Source organism: Leucopleurus acutus (assembly GCF_964270905.1).
Source record: "Leucopleurus acutus genome assembly, chromosome: 15".
Classification (NCBI taxonomy): Eukaryota; Metazoa; Chordata; class Mammalia; order Artiodactyla; family Delphinidae; genus Leucopleurus; species Leucopleurus acutus.
The window spans coordinates 15,987,250-16,013,963 of NC_139157.1; the positions used below are offsets into that span (position 1 = coordinate 15,987,250).

Here is a 26,714-nt window from a genome sequence, read left to right on the forward strand (position 1 = left end):
TTTAAGGAAGGAAACAAAGCTATGTCAAGACATCGATGCTATGCGTCAGCAACAATTTTCGTATTCTAAACAGACCTTAGCAAATGTGGTATCTAGTCTACTTCCAATCCTAAATATACTTATATATTATTTCCCTGTGTTCTGCGATAATAAATGAAACAGTATTCTTTACTTCAATATTGGGAATAAAATTGTCAGTTTGGGACTAATAATTTTCTATTTCATCTCTCTGCTGTTCCCTAATAGTCTTCCAGTTAAAAACAAAACAAAACGACACCAGTCAGCTTTCAATAAGAACCTGAAAACTCTCTAAAGCTGACCTAGATGGACTGCATTTCCATGAGGTGCCTCCATAAGCTGTGGCTAGGAAATAGGACTGCCAATATCAGTTAGAAAAGAAATCATGGCCCCTTTTAAAGAAACAAGCAACACAGTTATGAATATAGTATAAAGGAGTTTTTTTTTTTAAGATGAATAAGTCATACCTCTTGTATGTAATAAGATTTACATTCAAATTGGGGAGATTTACATCAAAAGAAAATTAGCAACAGGGGGCAAAATATAAGTGCTATTAGTGGTCTAGATATTAAGGGACATGTTTATTTAGATCATCATGGGCTGGAGTAACAGGAAAAGATAGAGGAAAGAACGGGTGCTTGAAAGATGGGCAGGATTCTAAGAGGAATTTTTTTAAAAGCAGGGGAGAGTTTTTCATAGGTCTAATCAAAAGCACGAAGGAACCTAAGGCTCTGATTCCTGAGCTGTCGACGTCACAATTAAAAATCATTCTTAATTATATACATAAATGAATTGAGGATGGTCACAGAGGCAATGGGAGTCCAAATTAGAACTGGGGTCCTCAGAATTGCAACCCCAGTTTCTGACAGTGTGTATTAACAACGTTGAAGAAAAGGATTTGTTTGGGGGACGGGGAGGGAGAGGTTTTGAATAACAAATTGGTACGTTGACGGACGTACTTCCAGGAGAATTTATGAATTTTGAATATTTTCTATGCGCGGTGAAATGCAAGACAATGTTTAGGTGTGGCTACTAGGTCGTTTCTCTTGCATTGATTTTGTTTTGGTTTTGCTCTTAAATTTGTCTTACATTGCAAAGTTATTGCACAAATGTATTGTCTCGGTGTTTCTATATCGTTTGCAGATTAGGAGCAGGTCCTACAGCACAAGAACGGGAAACACCCTTGCCTGGGTTCAGAGCCTCCTGGGTGGGGCAGGGCGTCCCAGCTACCTCCCACTTGAGGGTTGGTGATTCGTTCCCGCACTGCCTACAGAGGAGAATTGGCTCTCTGCAGCCACCGTCCCTCGTACGGTCCGTTCCAATCAGGGCTCAGCGGGAAGGGGCGGGACTGAGTGGCGCGCTCTGTGCCTCTTGCTGTCCCTGGCCTGGTTGCTTTCGGCATGGAGGAAATTTATGCTAAGTTTGTGTCACAGAAAATCAGCAAGACCCGCTGGCGACCGGTACCTCCGGGGAGCCTGCAGACCGTGGAGACTTTCGCCACGGGCTCTTGGGACAATGAGGTACCCCCGCTCCCGGCCCGGGAAGCCCCTTCCTCCTCCTTCCCTCCTGGAACCGAGACCCCGGCCGCCGGCGCGCGAACTCTCTCATCTTCTGGCTCCTCTCGCCCTTCTCTGTCCCCCAAATGCACGTTTCAGGCTCGGTTGCCTTGTACCTCAGAGCCATCGATGGCCCCGTATCTCCTCTTTTTTAATGATTATCATTCCATTTGCCTGGGATGCTTTTAAAGCAAGGTTGATTGAAGGCAGGGCAAATTTTAATTTCGGAGAGTTTGACATATATTTCATCTCAAGATAAAATTTTCTGCTTTACAGGAAAATTATGTTTCACTGTGGTCTATTGGAGATTTTGGGAACTTGGACTCTGATGGAGGATTTGAAGGAGACCATCAGTTATTGTGTGATATCAGACACCATGGTGATGTAATGGATTTACAAGTAAGTCTGTGTAATATCCAAAAGCTAACTTTTAAAAAACTGAGAGTGATCTTTACACTTAGAGATGTAAAGGACTTTAAAGTTTGTCTAGTCTCACCCCAGGTTTACAAGAAACTGAGTTTCCTATAGGTCATGATTTGCCAACATCATATAGCTGCTTAATGGCAGAATCAGGACTGGGGAAGGGGATGTGGAATTAATCCTAGCTTGTTTGTTTGCCTAATTGACCATCTACTATCTGCCAAGCACCATTTACATAAGTTAATTTCATTCTCATCGCATGCTTGTTGAATCAAATACTGTTATCTCTGTCTTAATGAGAACACTGAGACTAAGATCTTTGGAGCATGTACTATGTGACAAATACTGTGCAAGGCACTTTACATGTTTTTGCTTTTTGAGTTCTCATAACAGCCTAGCAGGGATTAGTTCTCTGTTTTGCAAGTTTACCAAGGCTTAGAGAACTTAACTTGGCCAGGGTCTCAAAGCTGGTAGTAAGTGGTGGGAACGGAATTTTGACTCTCACATTTTATTTGCTTAGCATTTATAGGCTCTTTGCATTTTAAAATTGTTATACTACTAATTGAGTCAAACAAATGGCTTCCTCCCTGCTAATATTTATGAATCTATAACAAGCAAGAATTTTCTTAGTTTTTTGACCAGGAAAGAATTGTAGCTGCTTCATCAACAGGATGTGTAACAGTTTTCCTTCACCATCCGAATAACCAGGTAAAGAACTTTTGTTTGAAATCTCAATTTGCATTTTAATTTTTTTTAGGAAGGTTTAAAGAAGACTGTACTTAATAATGACACAAATAATAAAGTTTTATAGTCTTAAAACATGGAGGGGAAAAATCATTGTATTACCCATCTTTTAGTAGATTAATTCTAGAACCATGTTTGTGTGATCCTTCATTCAAATTGGGGATCTCTTATATCCTCTTAGGTTAGATTTAACAATATGGTATTCTGGCAAGTACTTTTCCTGTAATTCTCTTTTAAGATCCTAGTCTGGTCTTTTGAAGAAAGAAAGAACATTTTCTAGCTCAAGCATCATGAGAGAGAACAGGAACAGCTACTTTGCTTCAGATAGAACCTAGGTTTCAATTGAAAGAGAGGATATACTATATGAAGGCTTGACATTTTTTACAATGCCTTTCTTGTGTGTGCCAAAGCCTGACTGCTGATCTTCAGAGCACAGTGGTAAGGGCAGTCCTTTAAAATAGGCCCCCTTGAAGTAAAAGTTCTAAGTTGCTAGAAGAGAATGCTTACTTAGATTTGGGGATTAATCAAGGTCATCTTACTAATAGGCATGCCTAGTAAATACAAGAGCCAGGTCTAGTTAAATATTTTTCTTTTTTTTTTTTACTGTTTATTTCAGCAATGCTTTTATTTTTTATTTATTTCTTTTTTTGGCTGCGTTGGGTCTTTTGTTGCCGCGCGCGTGCTTTCTCTAGTTGCAGCGAGCGGGGGCTACTCTTTCGTTGTGGTGCGCAGGCTTCTCATTGCGGTGGCTTCTCTTGTCGCAGAGCACGGGCTCTAGGTGCATGGGCTTCAGTAGTTGCAGCACACGGGTTCAGTAGTTGTGGCTCTCGGGCTCTAGAGTGCAGGCTCAGTAGTTGTGGCGCACGGGCTTAGTAGCTCCACGGCATGTGGGATCTTCCCGGACCAGGGCTCGAACCCGTGTCCTCTGCATTGGCAGGTGGATTCTTAACCACTGTGCTACCAGGGAAGTCTTAACTATTTTTCTTAATGGAGTCATTTGGAAAGCACTACGAGATTTTCTCTTAAATGTAGGCCAGCCCCCTTAAGAATTTAGAGTTGCCTTTGAACACATAATTACCTGATACCTAAAAACCATTTCTTTAGTTTGAGATAAGTTTGGGATGTTATTAAAAAGCGTTTCTTTTGAATCTAATCCGGTATATACAGAGCTTTAATGGAAGTAGTTTCTAGACCTTAATGCTTGGAAATACAAAGGGAAAAGAGTTACTATGTTTCTAGAAAGGTGTGAGACACAGTTTTAGTTGGGGAAAGCTCTAGTTTTTTGGAGCTTTGCTTTGATTAATCATAGCCTCATTTGTGACCTGTAGACTCTGTCAGTCAGCCAGCAGTGGACAACAGCTCATTACCACACGGGTCCAGGCAGTCCTTCCTGTAGCAGTGCACCATGCACAGGTGTTGTGTGCAGCAACCCAGAAATTGTCACAGTTGGAGAAGATGGTCGAATAAATCTCTTCAGAGCTGATCACAAGGAAGCTATAAGAACTATAGGTAAGAAAAATCCTATTTCTTTAGTCTATTGCATAGTAATTGAGCAGCTACCATGTGCTAAGTAAATGCAATGCTAGGTGTTTGAGGGATTTAAATATATACAAAGCAGGATCCCTTTATCAAGACAGTATGTTGATAAGGCCTGTATGAAGGAGTGACTAGAAGAAAAAGAAATTTGTGGAGAGGAGAGCCAGAGGGGATTAACAGATAAAGAATTGAGGGGCAGGTGGCAATCCATTTAATCTAGGTTCCAAACCATAAATAATACTAAAAGGTGGCACACCAGATAAAGGGAACAGCATGGAGGCAGGGTAAGACCATTCAGAGAATGACAGAAAGTGTAGTTTGACCTGACTTTAGATATTTGTATAGGAGAAGTAAGAAATGAAACAAGAAAGGTAAATTGTGGTCAGGTTGTGAAGAATCTAATGCACAGCTGTAGAGGTTACGTTTTGTTAGGTGGGCAACTACGGAGCCATTGAAGGTTTTTGAGCAAAGGGGTGATGTACCCCGTGTCATGCTTTAGAAGGATTATTCTAGTGTAGTAGTTTTCAACCATGCTTTGCACAGGCTTGCCTGAAATTTTTAACAGGCCATCACCGTAGACTTCCTAAATCAGAACGTCTGGATTGAGCCCATGAATCAGTTTGTTGTGTTGTTATGATTTTTAGTTCTGAGGAACACTATTTGTTTAGCTTTTAGGGACCACTGCCTGGTGGCAGTTTGGACGAGGGTCACAAAACAATTTAAGTGTATAGTAAATTAAGTGGTATAAGTTTAAACACACTATGAAAAGGAAAAGGACAGTTAAAGCAATCAGGAAGGACTTCATGGAGGAGAAGAGAGCTGATGAGGATAAAGATGTATAGATTTGAGATAAGTCAGCAGAATAATATAGGTCAGAATGAGCTCTGTAGGAAGCAATGGTGTTTGGCTCAATAGAATGGAGGTTCTGTGTTAAGCAGTAGAGGGAAGTAAAGTTGGATATAAAGGAACCTGAACAGCTGTCTCAGAAATGGAGGGTAACAACCTAAAGTGGAAATAGAGAAATAAGTGAAAACTTAGCCCTCCATTTGGAAAACAGTTCAGATGTCCTGTGAGTGATATAATTTTTCTATTAAAGGAGAGTCCATTTTAACATGTATATTATTGCATTTTTCTATAGAAATTAAACGGTGACTTATTTAAAATTTCATTTGTAATATTTCAATCAGTGGAGGGAATGCAATTTAAAATTTTCATGGAAAAGGGGGACCTGTTAACACACAATGCTGTTTTCTTCATTTGTAGACAATGCAGATAGCAGTACACTCCATGCTGTAACCTTCCTTCGAACTCCTGAGATTCTTACAGTAAATTCAATTGGACAGTTAAAAATATGGGATTTTAGACAACAAGGAAATGAGCCCTCTCAGATATTATCACTGTAAGTTTTGATTTGTAATTTCAGTAGTGTGAAGCAAATTTGTTTGACTGTTTATAGCAACTGACTTTAAACCATATTGTATTTTAATTGCATGCTAAGAGAATAATCTCTGACTAAATTTGATAAAGCAAATACAGTTGACCCTTGACCAATGTAGGGGGTTAGAGTCACTGACCCTCTATACACTCGAAAATCCCTGTATAACTTATAGTCAGCCCTCAATATACGTGGAATCCTCTGTATCAGAGGTTCCACATCCGCAGATTCAACCAGCCTCAGCTCATGTAGCACTGTGGAAAAGTATTCATATGTAAGTGGATCCATGTTCAAGGGTCAGCTGTATAGTTGGATGGGCTTGATAGTACCATGCTGCGTTTGGTAAATATTTGTTGTATTGATTCAGAAGTTTATATTAATCTCTTTGGAGTTTATGTTATTTAATGGGGAACTTCTTTTTGCTCATCAAATGATTCTATTAATAGTGGGAATATTCTATTAATATATTAATAGAATATTCTATTCTACTAATAATACACTCTAGATGTGATTGGGAGAAAAATACAATCCAAGATATTTTTTTGAGCAGAAATCCCCTTTCTATGTGTGCAATCTTCTCTTCTCTAATTAGAAAATAGCATGTGTCCAGCTGGAAAAAAAGTTATATAAACTAAGCATTAAATAAGGTAGAATAGAAGTAAGGAATATGCTGTTTAGTTGATATATAATGTTTTTAAAAAGCCAAGAAATGGAAATGTTTTGCATATCTTACCATCAAATTATCTTGTTCCTTATGTGTCCAAATTGAAGAGAGAATGAATAACTCTGGCCTTTAATTCCCCCTCAAAATTTTAATATTTAGAGATATATTTAACGTAGTCAGTTTTTTGACATGATTTAAGTTTAGCCAGTAGCTCCAGCCACAAAATTATCGTTTCGTTACTGGAAAGAAACAGGTTTCATAGGTTATTCAAAGATAAATTATACTTTACAACTGTGTGAAGTCATTGTATCTCCCATTAAAGGACTGGTGACCGAGTGCCACTCCACTGTGTTGATAGACATCCCAACCAGCAGCATGTTGTAGCTACCGGTGGTCAGGATGGAATGTTAAGTATTTGGGATGTTAGACAAGGTACAATGCCCGTGTCTCTACTGAAGGCTCATGAAGCTGAAAGTAAGTATTGTGGTGATACATAAGTTTTTGGTGTGTGAGCTATACAATGTATTACAAGCAGCTTTCCATAATGATACCTATGGATCATTCTACAGCAGAGTTTTTGACTGAATTGTATAAATTTATAATAATTAACTAATCCCTTTTTATTTGAAATTTACGTTCTTTAACATGTTTGATTATTATACACAAAACCGTAGTGATTATCCTTACATATTCATCTTTATGTGCTTCTTTTCTTAGGATAGTTTTTTAGAAATAGAATTGATGAGTCCAAAAGTTTGCATAATTTTAAAGCTGTGATTCATGTTGTCAAATTGTTCTACATAAAAATAATACGAGTTTATATTGCCACACCAGTATGTGAGAATGCACTTTTCCCATGCAAATGCAGGCTGTTATTTTTTATATTTGCTAATCTGTGTGTTCTTCAATTTATTATTGTACTTTTTTCGTTTTTTCTTTTAACAGGAACAAAAGATACAGGCTCTTGCCTTGTTTTTCATGTTTGTCATTTGATTTTGGTGGAGATTTTTTGGCTGAACAGAAATTTTTCATTTTATCACCACGTCAGGGTGGATTATAGTTTTAAATTCTGACTTAAGAGAAGTTGGTATTAATGCTTCAGTAAAACTATAGAAGAGCAAACATTATACCAGTATTGCAACTTCTAAGTTTGTTTCACATTATTAATACTTTGGAAAGATAAATTATTTTTAAGATTATATTTAAGAAGCAAACAGAAACTTTTTCCCTCTTCCAGGTATGGCTATGTCCAGGTAAAAAGAATAAAAAGGAATAGGTGTGCCCTTAGAGCCTGCTGTTGCTAACCTAGTGGTAGTTAGAATTACAAACTTTCAGATCTCTTCTCACCAGCCCATTTTTAAACGCCAGCCTGTATTGTTCAACAAAACACACAGTGTAGTGGCTTGTAGTGTATTTTGAATTCATCTTGACTCTTGGCTAGAAATAGGATGTTTTATAGAGGTTTGTTTTCTAATTTGAAAGTATATAAATACATAAGAATCTAGATTTGGGCAGTCTGCTAATGGCTGTATAGGCTGTTTTATTTTACTTTGTTTTAATGAAACAGTATGAATGTACTTTACACAGGGACTCACCAGCACACATTCCTTTCCGGAGGAAGGTGACCTTTTTGTTTTCTGGCGTGTTTAATTGTGGTAACTGTCAGAATGAAAATGCCAGCTTGCAAACATGTGCCTTGCACTTTTTATGCTACACTGTGAGCACTTTCTATGCTGCCTCTCTAAGGTTACCTAACCCAGAATCACGAAACCCTTGTTCAGAGACTACTGTTTCACCTTCATGCTGCAGCTGTCTTCCTAAGACGTCCTGGGCAGTCCTTGGCTCCCAGATACCTCTTGGCACACAAAGTTCCCTTAAAGTTTAGAGCTTGAGGAGTCCCCAGTCCCAAGCTGGCTTCTTAAGTCTTTCATTTGAAACCGGATCCAGATTTTTGGAGCATTTCCAGGTTTTGGTTTGCTGGGAGCTAGTTGCTATTTCTGTGATACAGGCCAGAAGAATTCGGAGTCTTGGCATGAGCCAAAATTGGACTATGTCTCTTAGAAATTCATTTGTATTCTACTTTTATGGTCTTCTCTCTCCTTCCAATAATATAACCTTCATGTGTTAATGACACAGGAATTGAAAATAAGAGAACTTAACAATTTTCAAAAAATCTTTTCAGAATTATTCCATTGTCATACTTTTCCATAAAAAAATTGTAATAGGTCAAATGACTAGCATTTATTTTAATTCATTTGCTGGCCCAATACACAAGTAGATTTACTTGACTTCTTTATCTTATCTACATGTTTTAGCCATTTGGAGAGTTATGTCTTTTCTTTGATCCTGAAGCCTTTGATTTTTATCACAGGCTTGGAGTTTGAAGGTGTGTGATGGAGGTTAATGGAAGGTGATGCCTAGAGACAGGGTTTTGATGTTTGTTCAACTAATCTACACAAGAATAAGCTTCTTGGTTCTTATCTTTTAGTGTGGGAAGTTCACTTTCACCCATCCAACCCAGATCATCTATTTACTTGTTCTGAAGATGGATCTCTCTGGCACTGGGATGCCTCCACAGATGTACCTGAGAAATCATCACTCTTTCACCAAGGTAAAAAATTTTAATGAAGATTCTTGTGTGTAATTTTATTATATTTTTAAATACCAAATTAGAAATTCTCATATTTTTAACATTAAGGAATGACAAAATGTTTCCATTCTCTGGCTTCAGGGTAAATTCTAGTATCACAGGGCTTGAAATCTGTCAGCTACTGACCACTGTACTGCTGATGACTAGAAATGCTGTTAGCTGGCTAACTTCGGACAGCCAGGGGTCTTGTTTGTGAGTACATTGTTGTGGGCCCTCATGCCATAGGATAGGCATTGACAGCTCTCTTATACTACATTGTCAAGGGTGTATGGCAAGACCAAAGTTGATCTTTTATGTATTAAGGTACTGGTTTCTCCTCAGACTAAAAGGCCCTGTCTCCTGATTAAAGACAGAGGTAAGTAAAGGTCAGCCAGAAACTATACACTTAAAATCAAGAGGTATTTTTGTTTCTGTTTTTTTGCATTTTCTAACCTTCTTGTTTTTGAGTTTGTCTGTGGTTCCAAAGTTTATTTGTTCATTCATTCAGCAAATGTTTATCAAGTGCCTACCACGTGCTAGGCACTCTTCTAGGTGTTAGAGCCCATGACAGTGAGCAGAAAAGCCTCGAGGCTCATAGAGCAAATATTCCAGTAGACAGTAAGTAAGATAGATAATGTCTCAGTAAAAGTCCCAGCAGAAAAACAGAAACTACCCTGGATTTAGAAGGAATCGGTTTCACGTGTGTTAGAAGGGCTAGAAGAACAAAAGGGAATGGGAGGGATGCTGGAAGAGCAAATGGGAGGGATGCAAATGGAAGAGCAAATAGCAAAAAAAGAGGAATGCCAGAAATCAACAGTTGTTAATACCTCTGCTGTACTGTTGGAAGTGCTGTCCAAGTTGGTTCTGGATCAGCAGAAAAGGTGCCACCTCAGCCGGGGCTGGAATTACAGGCTGTGTTGTCGTTGCCAGGAACCTGGAGCCTTTTCCTTCCCCCACCCGACCCCGTCTGCCTTCCAGTCACCCACAGTAGTGCCTCCCATGGGCAGGGTCTGCCTGGAAGGCAGATGGCAAGGGAGCCTGGAAAAAGGAGTTTGTCCCTGCAAGACATAGTAGAGCACAGCAAAGTAGTAAAGGAGACAGCAAGAAGGAAAAGATCTGGACCAAATAACCTGATGCCTATGAAGAAGAGTGAAGAGAACAGGAGGATGAAGAATTAGTGGAGGAGGGGCCGCTTGGCAGGGAGAACATTTGAGCAGAGACCTGAGGAAGTGGAGGCACGAGTCACAGGAATGCGTGCCAGGTGGAGGAAACAGCCAATTCCAAGGGCCTGAGACAGAACAGCAAGGAGGCCAGTGTGGCTGCAGTTCAGCAGGCCGGGAGTGTGCGGAGGTGGCAGGAGCTGCGGAGGACTCTGCAGACAGGGATGAGGGCTTCAGGTTCTGTTCTGAATGTGACAGAAAGCCACTGGAGAATTTTGAGCAGGGGAGTGGGGGGATCTGTCTTACGTTTCCAAAGAATCACTTAGGCGACTGTGTAGAAAATAGACTGGGGAGAGGGATGGAAAAAGCAGAAGCAGGGAGACCAGGGAGGAGACTTAGCACAGTGGTTCTAATGTTAATTTTCACAGTATTCAAGAGTAATATAAAATATAGGAGCAGTAAAAGGTAAACAAAAACTAAGAAGGAAAAATCTAAAACGTCTCCAGAAAAATTCTGGAGAAGTGTCGCATGTGTAGAGCATGCAGCACGTCTATGCTAATAACTTCATGTATGGAGAAACTAAGAATATTATTAGTTTCTAATAAATAATAAGGATTAGCTAAGCACTTGGTTTTTTATTTCTTCTTCCCCTACCCCCACTATCTTGCATTTGAGATTTTACTGTTTGAAGAACCTTGGTTAGACTGGAAAGAGCCATTTACTATATTCTGTGCCTAGTATCGCAAGGAACAATATTAGACACTGTGAAAAGGTAAAATAAATATAATCTATACAACCTGCCCTTACGAAATACTTAATTTAGTTATGGAGAAGGGGGCATGCAAAGTTAAATCATACAAGAAATGTTATAAAGTAGTAAGTTATTAGTGGTGCGTATAAGTGCTGAGGGTTCCAGGAAGGAAGAGAAGTATTGAACTAGTCATCTTCAAAGGCTTCTTAGAGAAGGAAGTTGAGTTGGGCTTTAAGAATCAGCAAGATTTAAACTCACTAATCTTTAAGCTTCAAGATATGGGGAACTTTGCCTTGTATTCCCAGCACTTAGCACACCGCCTGGCATAGAGTAGGTACTCAGCCATTTACTGAGTAAATGAAATCTGTCTTTATTTGATCTGGCAGAAAGTTGAAAGGAAAGAAAATTTCAAATGAAGGCTAAAACTGAAATATACTGCTTCTGCCCCACTTAATCCTGCATTAAATGAAGAGCACTGTCAGACATAAAAGTTTATAATCTGGTAGTGTTCTTAAATTCTACTTTTAAGAACATTTACCTGAAATAAAGGCGAAGGATAAAAGGAGATCTAAAGCAAGTTGATTATATTTTTAGCATATAGAAATAAATATATTTTTAGAAATATTCATGTAGAAATACATCCAGAAATTTTCATTTTTTGATTATCTAAGAACTTTGATTTCCATATATTATCTACATTTATTCTACTTGTCTTCTAGGCGTTTTGGTACATTTCTGAGACTTTCCATTAAAGAAAAAACAGGAAGACAGGGTCAAAATGCATCTTGTGCTTTGCTGAAGATTTCAAGTTTGATAGCCATATTATCCCATGGAAATTCACTGACTAAGCCTTTAGTCAAAAATGGTGATGTGTTATAATGGAATTATCAGCCAGTTATTCTTGAGAATTAAAACCAATATATATCATCGCCTTTTTTAAGTATTAGAATTTCAGATGTTTACTAGTATAAAATTAGTCTTGAAAGAAGTTTTCACCTTTTCTTTTCTTTTCCCAGGAGGAAGAAATAGTACTTTTTTGTCTCATAGCATTAGTAGCCAAGCTAATGTTCATCAATCTCTTATAAGCTCCTGGCTCATCACTGACCCTGCCAAAGACCGTATTGAAATCACAAGCTTGCTTCCCAACAGGACTTTGTCTGTGAACAGTTTGGATGTTTTAGGTCCTTGTCTTGTTTGTGGAACTGATGCAGAAGCAATTTATGTTACTAGACAACTTTTTTCGTGAAGATACTAAAAGATTTCATGTAAAACATAGAGTTATAGCCTTTCAAATTCCAGCTTCTCTATGCAAATTTTTATTATTGGAAAATGTGAAATTTGCAGGGGAAGCATCCATAAACTATTGTTAATTTTGATGCCTAGTTTCAGCTTTTGTTAGTTGAATATTCTTCTAATAGTTAGTAGCTAGAGTCTAATTAATGACTGATGGCAAAAGAATTGGACCGTGTGGAAAAACATCAGAGGGATCCTTGTGCTGATAAATGCACTGCCTTCAGCACAATTCTGGACAGCTCATGGAACCAACTCTTCATTGTTGATGTTGCAGGCCTCAAAAATGTCAAACCACCAATGGGTTCCTATCCTTTTTATCAACGGTGTGTGGGGTATACCCCTCCCTGGTGGCCTTAGCTAGTATTTATTCTTTTTTACCACAAGTATTTTCTTCAGTTCTTCCACATTTTATTTACTTAATAATTTTTGTAAACTTTTTTCAGAAAGAATTGAGAACAAAAATGGCAAAATTTTTGTAGTGTTCAAATTTTTTTAAAGGTAAAAATGTTTTGACAGTTTCCTTTACTAGAATGGGTTTGAACAGAACTCCGTCAGCTCCTTAGACCCAACTTTATTTCTCTTGAAAAGAAAAAAAGACAAGTACCTTTTTCCTAAGGATTTTTGCTTTTATTTAGTTTTACAACGTAGTTGAAAATTGCTGAATTGGACATTGTGCAATAAAATAGGATTTGACATTGATAAATTAGCTGACTTACAAACGAATTTGATAGGTAAACATGCAGAGACTAGTATAATGATGTGGTAGGAGTACAGAGTTTTGCCATCTTTATCTTTAATGTTAATGATGACCTAACATGCAGTGTTTTAAGACAATTTTATGATATTGTCTTTCTAAAGTTTGTTAGGTTAAATGCATTACTGAACTGTTAAGACCTTAATGACAAATCACTCCTATTACACAATTGAAGTGTATGTTTATTTACTTTACAATTCCAACAATAATTACTATGAAGTTTTGTCTTTCCGTCCCAATAAATATTTGCAGTTTTTTTATGCCACCTTACCTCAGGGTTTTTTGGATTTTGTTTTTTGTTAACATTTTAAAATGGAATACATATATGCATCTGCTGTTTTATATATATTTGGCTCAAAAATATTTGACTGAATGGACTTGCCTTGCGGTCCAGTGGTTAATGCAGGGGGCACAGGTTCGATCCCTGGTCGGGGAACTAAGATCCCAAATGCTGCACAGCACAGCCTAAAAAAAAAAAAAAAAAAAATCGACTGAAGATAATTAGTAACTTTGAATTCCAAAGAATCAGAGAAGGAAAGAAAACGTTGCTGATAGGAATTCTTAATCTGTTTATAGTTTTATTGCTGGGGCTAATTTTTAAAACTTTCTGTTATTAAAAAAGTCATTCATTGTAGAAAAGACAGTCAAAAGAAAATTGTAAGTACTTAATCTCAAAGAGAGACAATTCTTTTCATACTGTCTTCTATCCATCAATGTATATAGTTTTTCTGTAAAAAAAAAAATGAAATATACCTGTTATATTTGTAGATGCACATTCTCTAGCAGTCAACACGTGAATTCAATAATAAAAATATAGCTAACAATTTTTCTCTGACTTTATATTTCCCTTTGTATGAATGTCTTGCTGCAGCCTAAGCTACAGCGTCCCTCTCTTCATCCGGTACAGGCATCCTCCCATTCTACTCGGCAGGCTAACATCTTTGCTTTGAATGGCCCAGAGTTGATCTCATCACTGGAAGACCCTAGCTCCCAGGTGGCACATTTTCCGTGTACAGTGAATGGCAAACTTGTTGTGCCTCTGCTTCGATCCGTATTATCTGCTGCTGAAAAGTTTGAAGGTTACATGTACGTTGTTAGCACCCTTCTCAGTTTCCAGCAGCAATGTATACAATTTCCCTTGATCACTACAGTAAGTAATTGGTAGAGGGGGGGAACCAGACATACAGGCTTAGCATACTAGCTTGGAATGGAAACAAGTTTGAAGTTTGAAGCTTTGATTTGATTTAAGGGTATTTGTAACCATAAGTAGAAGGAAGTACATTTGAATAGTGTTACATTTTCTATCAATTGAAGAGTTCTGCCAGACTTAATAAGAAACATAAGAAACTTCTCTATCCTTATTGATAAATAAAACCCTAATTTATGAATTTGTTAATTCTCACTGCTTTTATTCATGAAGCTATCAAATAAAATTTCTTTAGAGGGCTGTAGGATCTCGGAGGTGAAAGATATCTTGGAGGGCATCTCCATACTAAATTTAATCAACACTTCCACAGCACCCCCAACAAATTATCATCCACCCTCTACTTGAAAATATACCATGATAAAGTTTCCCGTTTCCCAATGTAGCCTCCTTGTTTGGATAGCTGTAATTGATATTGCATTATAGCAGGGTTTTAGTGTGTGAGTGGGATCCAAAACAATCCTATAAAAAAAGAATCATTATTGTGGGTTAATGAAATGATCATGTGAACCTATGAGATGGAACCAAACACCATTTTATCGAATTTGCATTCTGTTGGGGCACTTTACTATAAGGTTCAACTAAATAAATGAATTTTCACATACTGAACTGAAATTTGCTTCCATTTGTCTTCTTTTCTCAGGAGCCACAAAAAACAAATTTAATTCTTTTCATCATATATTCAAATGTTCAGAACTACGTATTGTAGCTTCTTTGGGGTAAACTTTTAAAATCCCTTCAATGGTTTCTTGTGGGCAAGGTTCCCTTCCCCACCTTTCTTGCCCTTCTTGGCTAAATCCTGCATACCTTTCCGGACTCCTCTCAGGTGTCATTTTCTCAAGAAAGTTCTCCCTGGCCTCTGACAATCTGGGCTAAATTGTACTCGGCATCAAAAGCCCATTGTGCAGAGCTTATATTGTGCTTACAGCCATTTGCTAAGCAGCCTGTCTCCCTCTACTGGACCACAAGTTCAAGAACAGGGCCCATGTCTTAGTGTTGTGTGAACAACGTTTAACGCAGTATCTGATACATGGTAAGCCCTGAATTAGCCTGAATTGAACTAAACTCACAATTTTGTTTTCCCTTTAAAAAATAAAGGCCATTATTAAAGTGTGACTTCCAAAATGAATACTTTTCCAGTGGTGTCTGCCTTGCTGAGAGTATGACAGAAATCTGCCATCCTGGTTCTGGGTACAATATTCCTTTGTAATGCTGTCTCAGCTTATTTTACCTATTCTGATATTTGTTCAATTGACTGCTGACTAGTTTAACTTAAACCCTTAATTTTCACACCTGATGCTCCCTAAACCATACCTCCCTATTCTTGAGTTAATGACGATGATTGTGATTCTTACTATAGGTCCTTCCTGTTTAAGAAGACAAATTTTCTTTCACTTTAGGAAAGAGCTAACAATCACCTTTGAATCTTTTCTGCAGAAGCTGATCGTTTTCAGAATTGCCCAGCGTGCTCTCATCCCATTGGTAAGGAGATAGGTTAAATGGACTTAGACCCACCTCCAATTATCAGTGACATATGAATCATTGGTATTTGGCTACAGTTGTTGAAATATTTATAAACCAACCTAACTCATTGACATTCTGCCACATTTATCTTGTTCATAAGGCTATGTGAGAAAACACCTGTGCTACAGCTATCATCCTATCAAAATTTTGGCATAATTGAAAAATTCCTTGTCCTTTGTGAATAACACTTCTATTTCACAGTACTGTGGAAACATCCTTTTAATAATCCATTTTAGAATCTTGTCTAAGAAGCATACTAAGTTCATGAGTGTATAGTTTATATCAAGCCTTCATTTAAACTTATGGTATCAATATGATATCTAGCTCAGACTAATTAGATGGTCTGAAGCAGTAGCAGTGCTCTTGTTTTACAGATAATGTAACCTGGGGAGAGCCAAACTATGATATGCAACTATTTAAACTATTTCATTGGTATCATTCTGAACCACAATTAATGTTAAGTGGCAACACAGAATAATTAAATAACAGCCTAGACTACAGTCATCTTAGCATCAAAACAATTACAACATTTCACTATATTAGTAGAGGGAGAAAACCACAAAGGGGGTGGGGGTGAGAGGAGAGAAGTAGAATGACTAGAATCTAGCTGATCAGGTAATAAACTTTAATTAATTAAAAATAAACTAATGGTCAATTCCAAACTGTCATGACTAACTGGACTTTGGGGGAACAGTAGCTGACAGACCAGCCTAACATAGCCATCAGACATGCATCAACTGTCAAAACAATTTTTGTACAGACCATGGTTATAAGAAGCTAAATTGTAATTAATACTAGACTGTAAAATACTAGCTGCAACAAATCAAAACACAGATCTTACTCCTGCATAGTATGGAATCAACTTATTAGCCAGAGAGATCCTACAAGCAAGGATTCCCCAGTAGCAATGAGCACACCAAGAACCCAGATTTGGTTTCTAATACCATTCTCCAGTAAAAGGAACCAAGGCTCCTTGGAGGGGCAGGAAATAAACCAGGTAGTTTGGAGCATTTTGTAGTCCCAGAAAGGAAGAAAGTTAAGAAAAAAAAAAAAAAAAAAACCACAATGATGGGAGTATGTTATAGGGACACAGAAGCTAACTGGAAGAGCTCCAATAGCCAAAGCTGGAACAATTTGATCAAAAACAAGAAATACCCAAACTATTAAATAAATATCCATGAGTCCACATTGATAAGAATAAGTGTTTGAAAAAAATGGATGAGAGACAAATCTGCTCAGAATTCCAAATAATTTGTGTAGATTCCCCACTCCCAAGGAGGTGGAACACAATTCACTCCTAAGTGTGGGCTGCTCATAGTTGAGAGCCTTCCCCTAAGACAGTGTGAATTCCTGGGAGAGCCTGTGTTCTCAGGACCACAGTGCTCTCCAAACTTTTTCCATGTGTGCTGCCTCTGTTCCTACAGTCATCCAAGCATGAGACTTGCCCCTTACATCTGTTGATAAAAACAAAATGAGACAACCTACTATACATAAAATAGATAAGCAACAAGGATTTGCGGTACAGCACATGGAACTACATTCAGTCTCTTGTAATAACCTATAATGGAAAATAATATGAAAAATACATATATTTAGAACTGATTCACTTTGCTGTATACCTGAAGCTAACACAGTATTGTAACTCAACTATACTTACAAAACAAAAACCACACAACTACAACAAAATCAAAATATCCCTCTTCCATGAAGCACTGAAGAGTTGAACAGGCTGAAGCTGGACCAATGGTTTTCCATCACAGCAACACAAAGACCTCCAAACACAATGGCAGGTATTGCCATTCTCAGACATCAGCACCCTTAGTAGGCATTTTCCTGGTCTTTCACCTCCACCCACTCCCAGTCTCAGCCACGTTTCATCCTGTTGGTTGGTTCTTCTATCCTGAACATTCCTTCTCTCCTTTCCCTGCTCTTTTCTCCCCCTACTTCACAGGAGTAAACCTTTTAATATATAGAGCAATTCACTGAGGTCCTTGAATTATCTAGGAATTCTCCTAAAGACAGTAGTTTTTGGAGATGCCCATCTTTAGGTTTAGAGAGATGAAGAGCTTAAATAAAGAAGTTCTGAGGGTTGGTGACAGAGGTGACAAGGTTTAGGCGGCAGTCTGCTCTTCCAGATACATAATCCATCTACAAAGGACAAGCAAGCCTGTGAACATATTAGATTCATATACTTCATTTTAATTTTGAGGCTGAAAGATACCCTGCAGGTTACTTAGTTCTCCAGCTGAAGAAAGTAAGACCTAGAGCTATTAAGTCAGCCACTTTGGGCCATGCCTTCTACAGACTGTGATTGTGGAATACAGATTTTCAACCAAGTGCTCGTGGAATGTAATCTTTTAACAGGTTTTCACATTTGAGCTTCTGGATACAGTAGCCAGCAACTAATTCAACATCAGAAAAAAGTCTTAAAAAAATTGTCTCTAGTAAAAACGGATGAGATATTTGAAATTACTAAGTGTATATATTTTCTAGAGGCAGAATTGGCAAAGACGCTCTTTACAATGGGTGGGCAGTACCTTTAAACATCATACAACCATTGATCCCATCCCAAACTTCTAATTCAATCTAACAAGAAATAAAACCTCTTCTCGCAGTCACCATTATCCCAATTACGGCAATAACGACTTCCTCTTCTACCGAGTCGGCTGACATTAAAAATCTCTAAACTCCCTAATCTGTCCTGGTTCGAGAATATATTAATCTGGCTGATTCAGAAAATACTTACGGATTTGCTCGGGGAAAGAGTGCTAAGCAAAAATCAATTTATTTCAAAGCGTCTAGAAATCCCGAATCCCGATGTCCACAGCGAGGTTCTGAGAATTAAACTCCTCCAGATGCGCATCTTTTATCCTATATTCGTCCATAGAAAGAGTTCAACTGAAAAGAGATAGACAATGAAATAAATGAGTGGGCTTGGGATGGGGGGAACCTGACGCCACCAGCCGGGGCGAGTCACCTGAGCCGCGCAAGGCAGGGGCGACGCGGAGCGACGTTCGCAGACACGCAGAGAAACGGGCGACTACGGAAAGCGGGAGGCCGCAGGCGGCGCGCTCACTCCCCGTCGCCGGGCGGGCCGAAGCCCCCAGTCCTCGGCCCCCGCGCAAGCGACGCCGGGAAATGCCCACATCCGGGAAACCTGCAGCGGAGTGCGGCGGCGGCGACACCGAGTGGAAGGCAAAATGGCGGCGGCGGCGGCCTGTTGCTAAAGGGAGAGCCAGGTCCCCGCGACCCCCGCGACGGGCCGCGCTGGCCCGCGGCAGTCCCCCGGCGTCTCTGCCCGCCCTGCCCCACCGGGGATACTTGGAGTCCCCGGGACGGCCTCCGGCCGCCTCGCCGCCCGCCCTCGGGCCCGTGGCCGCTGTCCAGGAGCCCCTCTCTCCCCTGCAGGTAGGTCCGAGGCGGCGTAGCGGGTGGGGCGCACTCTCTTCTCCCGAGCCGGTTGGCGGGGTGGTGGCCGCCGGGGCCCACGCCCATCCCCGCTGGCGGGGGTCCAGGGGCTGCTACGGACTGGCGGGCCGGGCCGGCCCGGTGCGGGCCCGACTTGGCTGGTTGCACGGACCTGAGCGGAGCCCTGCCCTGGGGAAGCGAGGGTTGGCCGCGTCCGGGGCTGGAGGAAGAGCCCCGGGCTTTGCGGCCTTGGAGGTTCAGGTTGGGCTAGGAAGAGCCGGTGTCGCCGGAGGCCGTGCGCGGACTCCCTCGCACCTCCACCCTTATTCCCAACACGCACGGGTCCGCGGTGTTCAGGAAGGAGGGAAAAGCGAAAGGTGGGAAAAGCGAAAGGTAGTTCTGAAGGAAATTCGCAGTAACAGAGACGCAGTTCTTTCATCCCAGAGGCACCCGATGCTGGATATACCTTGAAGAAATTCTCGGAATTTCTACTTACAGTCCACTGTAAATAGGGTACTGTTCATAGCTGGAAGGAGTAGGAGAGATGGAGGGATCTCTGTGGAGTAGGCGTGTGTATGTAAACACAGAAAAGGAAGGAAAGGAAATTAAGGGAACATTGCTTATTATAACTTCAAAAAGAATTTGTATCACAAAGAATGACTCTCAGGTGACTTGATTTAACCGCATTCTCCAATTGAGAGTTCTTTTCTAAGGGAAGAAAATGTAATGTCTGTTGACCCATGTGTTAATATTACTCAAAATATATCGTCATGTAGAAGTTATTCATAAATCTAGTGAGAAATAAGTATAATCTCGCAGAAATAATATTGTTTCATTCCGGTTAGGGAAATGAATTTGAATCATGTGAAGCTTGAATTTGAATCATGTGAAGCTTGTCCGGCCTTTATGGATTATATATTGAGAATTAAGAATTTTTTATCAAATTTCCTCCATGTGGAAGAAACGGTAGGACATTATAATTGGAATGAATGTTCTCTGCTAAGGTGTCTACGTTTGTGATTTAACTCAGGTTATTTCTGTAATAAGTTGACAGACAGGTAAAATGAGCTAGTTGATTCCCTAAGGCAGTGGAGGAATTTGACTGATTTAACAGTAAAAGAAGTAGCATTGTGTTCCTCTGATCGGCTGCTCCTGCAAGAAACTAGATCATGGTACATGCCAGGGAAGGCTCATTTTTTTCTATGCCTGAATATTTATTGAATATGACTTGCCACTCTTCAAAAGCAAATAATAAAATACTTCTGCTACATATTTTTGATATCATGTGTGGATATCCTTCTGTAGGTTGAGTTTTTGTTTTTGTTTTTAATGCTTCTCCTCGTTACTCTACGTAAATGTAGTCTAGGAACAGTTTCAGCTCTGGTTATTTAGTTTTTGTTCTAGATGTTATTTTCAGCTCTGGTTATTTAGTTTTTGTTCTAGATGTTATATTTACATTAGTGGGGGATTTTTGTAGACCGCAAAAGTTATTTAGTCATTGATCAACATTTTTATCAAGTAGAAATGGCAGTCATTTTTCAGCATGAAGATAAAATATGGTGATTGTTTTCACTTTTGATAAGTTAATTCTTAGAAACTGAATTGGAGAAGATGTCATCAGTATGCAGAGATTCTTGAATATTGCTGTATGAACAACTAAGACTATGGTGTTAAGACAGTGCATATTACTGTTGCTATTCTTATGACTGATTTAGTCAAACTTTGAGACAGGCCATCTTTCTTAAAAACCTAATTCAGGGCTTCCCTGGTGGCGCAGTGGTTGAGAGTCCGCCTGCCGATGCAGGGGACACAGGTTTGTGCCCCGGTCCGGGAAGATCCCACATGCCGTGGAGCGGCTGGGCCCGTGAGCCATGGCCGCTGAGCCTGCGTGTCCAGAGCCTGTGCTCCGCAACGGGAGAGGCCACAACAGTGAGAGGCCCGCGTACCACAAAAAAAAAAAAAAAAAAAAAAACCTAATTCAACCTAAGGTAACACTTTGAAATCTTCTATTGTAATGGGATTTATTCTTCTTCTAAGCTGGACAGTGATATTTGTTTGGACTCACATTTGATGAAGGTCTGAACTTTCTAAGAAATGGAGGTTTTGTCTTTTCAGTCTAACCAGTTTAAGTATCTCTTCAAAGAATGTGAGTAGTTATAATCCCTTAGGAAAACTCAATATGTAGGTATGGTAAAAAGAGCCCTGGGCTGGTTCAGGATGTGTCAAGTCCATTCCTAGCATGATGTTGAGATGCCTAAATGGTCTTAGGCAGGCCACATTACCTCTCTGGATCCATTTGCTCATCTGAAATTATAAATATATATATATGTAGATATATAGGTAGATATACATATATAGAGATAGATATACGTATCAATCTGTCTGTCTATATCTGTATATCCCCAAGACACCTATGCTCTGTCAATCTGTGATCTAGTAGGAAAAATAAGTTTTATTTGACTGTGCAAAGTGCATTTGGAGTTCAGAGGAGGTTGACAGCTACCAGTTCAATGAAAACTTCAGGAAGGAAGCATTTGAATGGGACCTTCAAGGTTGGGTATAATTTCTACAAGAAGAAATATGGCAGAGGGGCTCTTCCAAGAGTAGTGAACAGGAAGAGTAAGAACATGAAAGTAGAGAAGCACAAAGTACATTAGCTGAGAGCAAGTAATTTGGCTTGGTTAGAATCTGGGTAAGATAGTGGAAAGAGTAAGAAGATAATAACTAACATTTATTGAGTCGGGCACTTATTCTAAACATTTGACATGCATTAAACTTATTTAATGCTTAAAATAACCCTATTTAAATAGGACTATTATTGCGCACATTTGAAGATGAAGGAACTGAGGCACAGCTTGCTGAGATCACAAAGCTATTGTAGTTACTGTAGAACTGGGATTTGTACCCTGCTCTTTGACCCAGATCTCTGACTTTAACTAAGTTAAAGGAATCATTGAGGGTTCTGGAGTAGGGAGGTAGCATGATCAGAACTATGTATTAGGAAGACTTATCTGGCACCAGTGTAGCATGGGTTAAAGAGGTAAGCTGTTTAGTGTTGAAGTGTTCTTCTAAAAATTCTCTTTACTTATTAGAGTTTTCACATATCAGTTTCACGTTTGTTAATGCCAGTGTCAACCATACCTTGTTGGAGGGATTGTAAATTAGTATACCTTTCTGGAAGACAACCTGACAATAAGTATCAGAATTTTAAATATGCATTCTCTTTGACCCAGCAATTCCACTTCTCGGAATTTATCTTAAGGGAAATGCTCAATAATGGGTGCACAAGAATTTTTTTTAATGGATTGTTTAAATGGTTACAACTCTGTAAATATACTAAAAACCATTGAATTATACACTTTATTATTTAGTCAGTTAGTTATTTTTGGCTATACCACCGTGCAGTATGCGGGATCTTAGTTCCCTCACCAGGGATTGAACCCGTGCCGCCTGTAGTGGAAATCCCAGCACAAGAATTTTTATTGCCACAGTTTTTATTAACTAATTTTTATATGTAGAAGGAATATGTGTATACATGTAAGCTATGAAGCATAGTAAAATGAACATCCATGAACTTACCACCCATCCTCAGAACTAGAATATTACCAATACAATTGAAGTTATCACTGTTTAAAACATTATTTATAATAGCAAAAATTGGAAATAACCTAAAGGACCATCAGTAGGGGATAGATAAGTTATGATATGTCTACATGATGTAATTCAATGTATAGTTATTTTAAAAAGATGAGGTTGAATTGTCATATTTCCTCAGTTCCAAGACACCATTGAGTCTAAAACAAGCAATCTGTTTAGTAACAATTTTTCAGGGGAAAGAAAATAAGCATGGTTTTTAACTAACCTTCAATAGAATACATTTATCCATTCAATTGTATACCATTCAGTTTTTTTGAGTCTTAGCTTTATTCACATTCAGAATCTAGAATTCTTCTGATTTACTTTGGGCTTTGGTTAGTTAACAGATAGCATCATGGTGGCGTGCTGCTTTTCATAACCCCAGTTAATTATCGTGAACCTCTTTATTGACTTTATGATTTGAGTATATGATTTTGAGGCATGTCGAAGAATACTGGAGTTTTGTCTTCCTTTCCTTTTGCTTAAACTCTTAGTTTTGTTTTTTCTCCTGAGTTGAGTGAGTTATTGTTAGAAATTAAACAGCTTCTTCTGAAGGTAACTCAAAAGGTTTGACAGGTATTTGAGTGCTTGTACTTCATAAAAGACTTTTACCTTTGAAAATTCAGTGATCTCACCTAAATTTGGCAGTTGTTTATGCCTTTAATTGCATTGTCTTTTTTTTTTTTTTTGGCTGCATTGGGTCTTTGTTGCTGAGCGCAAGCTTTCTCTAGTTGTGGTGAGTGAGAGTTACTCTTTGTTGTGGTGTGCAGGCTTCTCATTGCGGTGGCTTCTCTTGTTGTGGAGCATGGGCTCTAGGCATGCGGCCTCAGGAGTTGTGGCTTGCGGGCTTAGTTGCTCCACGGCATGTGAGATCCTGGACCAGGGATCAAACCCGCGTCCCCTGCGCTGGGAGGTGGATTCCTAACCACTGTGCCACCAGGGAAGTCCTGCATTGTCTATTATATGACAGTTTCTGAGTACATAATGCTGCATTATAGTGGAATCTTTTTGAAGACATTTTGAGCATTAATCAAGGGTCTAGATTCAACCATGTGGTGCTGCCAGTGAAAATAATACAACTGAAGTGACAAGGAAATTTGGGCTTTTATTTATGGTCAGGTTAGCTATGTGTGTTGTCTGCTATTCCAGAACTCCACTTTAGAGCTGGCAAATTCCTTTTAATACTGATTTTAAGATATACTCAGTTTCAGAAATGTTAAAATGTGGAAAAGCATGTATCTGAGAATCAAGAAAACACTATACTTTATGTCCTAGGAAGACATTCATAGTATTATGTTATTCTTTTGCTAGCATGTTGGGCCCTAATCAGCAGTAGCTAGATTCACAGGTCCTATGGTCCATATGTCCAGTACTCTCTTCATCAGGTCCGGATATAGCTCCTCTTGGCTCAGAGACCTTTGAAGTTATCTTTGCTCTCTGTCTCCCACTCACTCACCACATTACACAATAGTAAAACAGGGACAGGAGGGCATAATAAGCACTACTGTTACAAAAGGAGAAGAATGAGAAATAGCAATTGCTGATAAAATAATTTTAAAACCACCATAGGCAGATCTTGTGAAAGCAACCAGCGCTGGAGGAAGGGGAGATTCCTTTACTGGACCTTGATTCAGTTGTCTGGGAGGAACTCCCTCATCCATTGTTTTTTGTAACTGTTGGCCATTGCTCTCCAAGAACCTCCTGGGAGTCCTTTTTCCTTAATCATCCTTGGTCACCTATGAAGTGTGAGCTTTGGGGGAATAGTCCGTCTTTGGAAGGTGCAAATCTTTCTTGACTAAGTTACTGCTCGTAGGAGTTGAGAGCCCAAGGGTTTTAAATTTTGAATAGTTGAAGGGTTTTTTAGTTTGAGCTTGAGTGGTTTTTCAAAAAAAAATTTTTTTAACACAACAGTTTCCTCAATTTAGAAAGCTTCTGATGTGTTTAATTCCAGTCAGTTGCATGTGTCAGTAACCATAACCAAAGTTCACATGTGTTAGTAACCTCATCCAAAGATTTGAGAACTCCCATTTCGCTTCTCAGTTGGTTATTTGAGGGAAGGCCATACCCTTAACGTTGGTTTTTGTTGTTGTTTTAAACCACTGAGGTACTTTAATCAGCCGAGAAGTTTCAGTGGGTACCTGTGCTCAGAAGCTTTTAATCCTACCTCTTCATGTTGGGGTCTAAAAGCGAGCTGCTTTTCCAGTTCTGCAAGACTTTAAATTTCTGAACCCTTTCTGTCCCTTTCTATTTTTGTTTGCAAATAAGCTGCTTTTTTTCATGACCTTGTCATTTATTTGTATTGCTTTGCCAAATAGCCAATAGCAGCCAGCATACACTTCTAAGATTCTCTTTTCTAAACTCTTGTCATAGAACTACGAGTTCAGTAGGCTGTTTGTTACCTTGTGAGTTATAACAGGCAAACCACTTTATCAAGTATTTTGTCACTGTGAAACATGGTTCTCCATTTTTCCAGCCTCCAGTATCAGTTCCCTTGAAGCCCTCAACCTGACCACTTGGCCGTACTGGCCTACATTATAGCGGCACCTCACTTCTAGGTACCAATTTCTGTATTAGGGTAATGAGAGGCTATGTATACAAATAGACAATGGCTAGATCATATATGAAAGTAGAACTCTGACCCCCAGTCTTAGTAGCAATAGTCCCAAACAGTCAAGTCTTGGTCAGTAGATGCCAGCTTCTCTCAGGACCAACAAGAGAAAACCAAATATGCTTCCCAAAACAATCACATAGGATGTCCCACTTTTAGTTAGCTGGCCTCCAGCTTCCTCATGACAGCAGCCTACAACTAGAGCATACCTGAAGTCTTTTTCCGCTTCCCTGCCTGCCTTTGAGTCTCTGCTAAACACGAGTGACGTTGGCCAACTCCCTTCCAATAGCAAGCTCTGAATAAATAGACTCTGCTTGTTTTGACGGTCTTTGTTGCCACAATAATATTAGGCTGTTTTGTGGTAACAAATCCCAAAATATCAATGACTTAACACAACAGAGATTTCCTATCTTGCTCACACACAGTCCAATGGGGGTCGTTAGTAAGCCATCCAGTGGCTTAGGGACCCACAGTCCCCTATAATGTGAAGCTACCATCTCAAAATGTGACCTGGATTGTCATTGAAGCAGGAAAGCAACAGATGGAGAAGCACAGTGGCTTTTAACTGCCTTGGCCCAGAATGGACACACATTACAGATACCTACTAGCGGGGCTTTGGCAACTAACTGGGAAATAGAGGGCAGTATGTTAGTGTAGTCTCTGCCACAGGTATTAATCAAAAGCAATTGGATAAAGACATGCCACATTTCCTCCATTTCACCATTTCTGACATCAGGTGATGCAGATCATATTACAATTGAAATGAACATTTAAACATAATGTTTCTGTTATTTCCCTTGAAAAGCTAATGTTGAAACAATATTGTTACATAGAATTAATGGTTTCTTTAAAGAAATCCTGTGTGTTTTAGTGTACTTTGTATTTGAATAAGAATAATTTGTAAGGCGGGGAGGGGAAGCTGGGATGAAGTAAGAGAGTAGCATTGACATATATACACTACCAAATGTAAAATAGACAGCTATTGGGAAGCAGCTGCATAGCACAGGGAGATCAGCTCAGTGTTTTGTGACCACCTAGAGGGGTGGAATAGGGAGGGTGGGAGGGAGGCTCAAGAGGGAGGGGATATGGGGATATATGTATACATACAGCTGATTCACTTTGTTATACAGCAGAAACTAACACAACATTGTAAAGCAATTATATTCCAGTAAAGATGTAAAAATAAATAAATAAATAATTTGTAGCGGAACCATTCCAAGATACAGAGCGCTATAGTCATTTCATTTTCTTTTTTTGCTTTTGGTTTTGGAAAACTCAAGTATACACAGAAGTAAAGAGAACAGTACAGTGAACTCTCATGTACCCATCACCCAGCTACAACAATCATCAGTTTATCACTTTTGTCTCATCCAA

General features: G+C 39.2%; 2 protein-coding genes and 1 long non-coding RNA gene across 4 annotated transcripts in view; 2 read left to right on the top strand and 1 right to left on the bottom strand.

The window, feature by feature from the left end:
• Positions 1–1,411: 1,411 nt before the first annotated feature.
• Positions 1,412–14,829, top strand: NUP43 (nucleoporin 43). The gene is made up of 8 exons (XM_082856086.1): positions 1,412–1,538; positions 1,851–1,973; positions 2,625–2,702; positions 4,067–4,247; positions 5,538–5,673; positions 6,696–6,847; positions 8,862–8,984; positions 11,930–14,829. Exons 1-8 carry the CDS (start codon positions 1,419–1,421, stop codon positions 12,157–12,159), a joined length of 1,143 nt encoding a protein of 380 aa, XP_082712212.1. The 5' UTR covers positions 1,412–1,418; the 3' UTR covers positions 12,160–14,829.
• On the bottom strand, positions 12,812–18,771 carry LOC309972409. The gene is made up of 3 exons (XR_014326799.1): positions 18,666–18,771; positions 18,435–18,586; positions 12,812–13,688 (listed from the first exon to the last, which is right to left on the bottom strand). It is a non-coding gene; the product is annotated as an uncharacterized lncRNA (long non-coding RNA).
• A 97-nt stretch (positions 18,772–18,868) lies between these two features.
• The window catches only part of LATS1 (large tumor suppressor kinase 1), a 41,779-nt gene continuing 33,933 nt past the window's right edge, over positions 18,869–26,714 (top strand). Inside the window, exons 1-2 of one of the 2 annotated variants that reach the window (XM_082855287.1) lie at positions 19,078–19,096; positions 19,942–20,062. The gene's annotated coding sequence lies outside the window, so the exon portion shown is untranslated. Of the gene's footprint in view, positions 19,097–19,941; positions 20,063–26,714 lie in introns of both variants that reach the window. The other variant, XM_082855286.1, reaches the window with a different exon arrangement.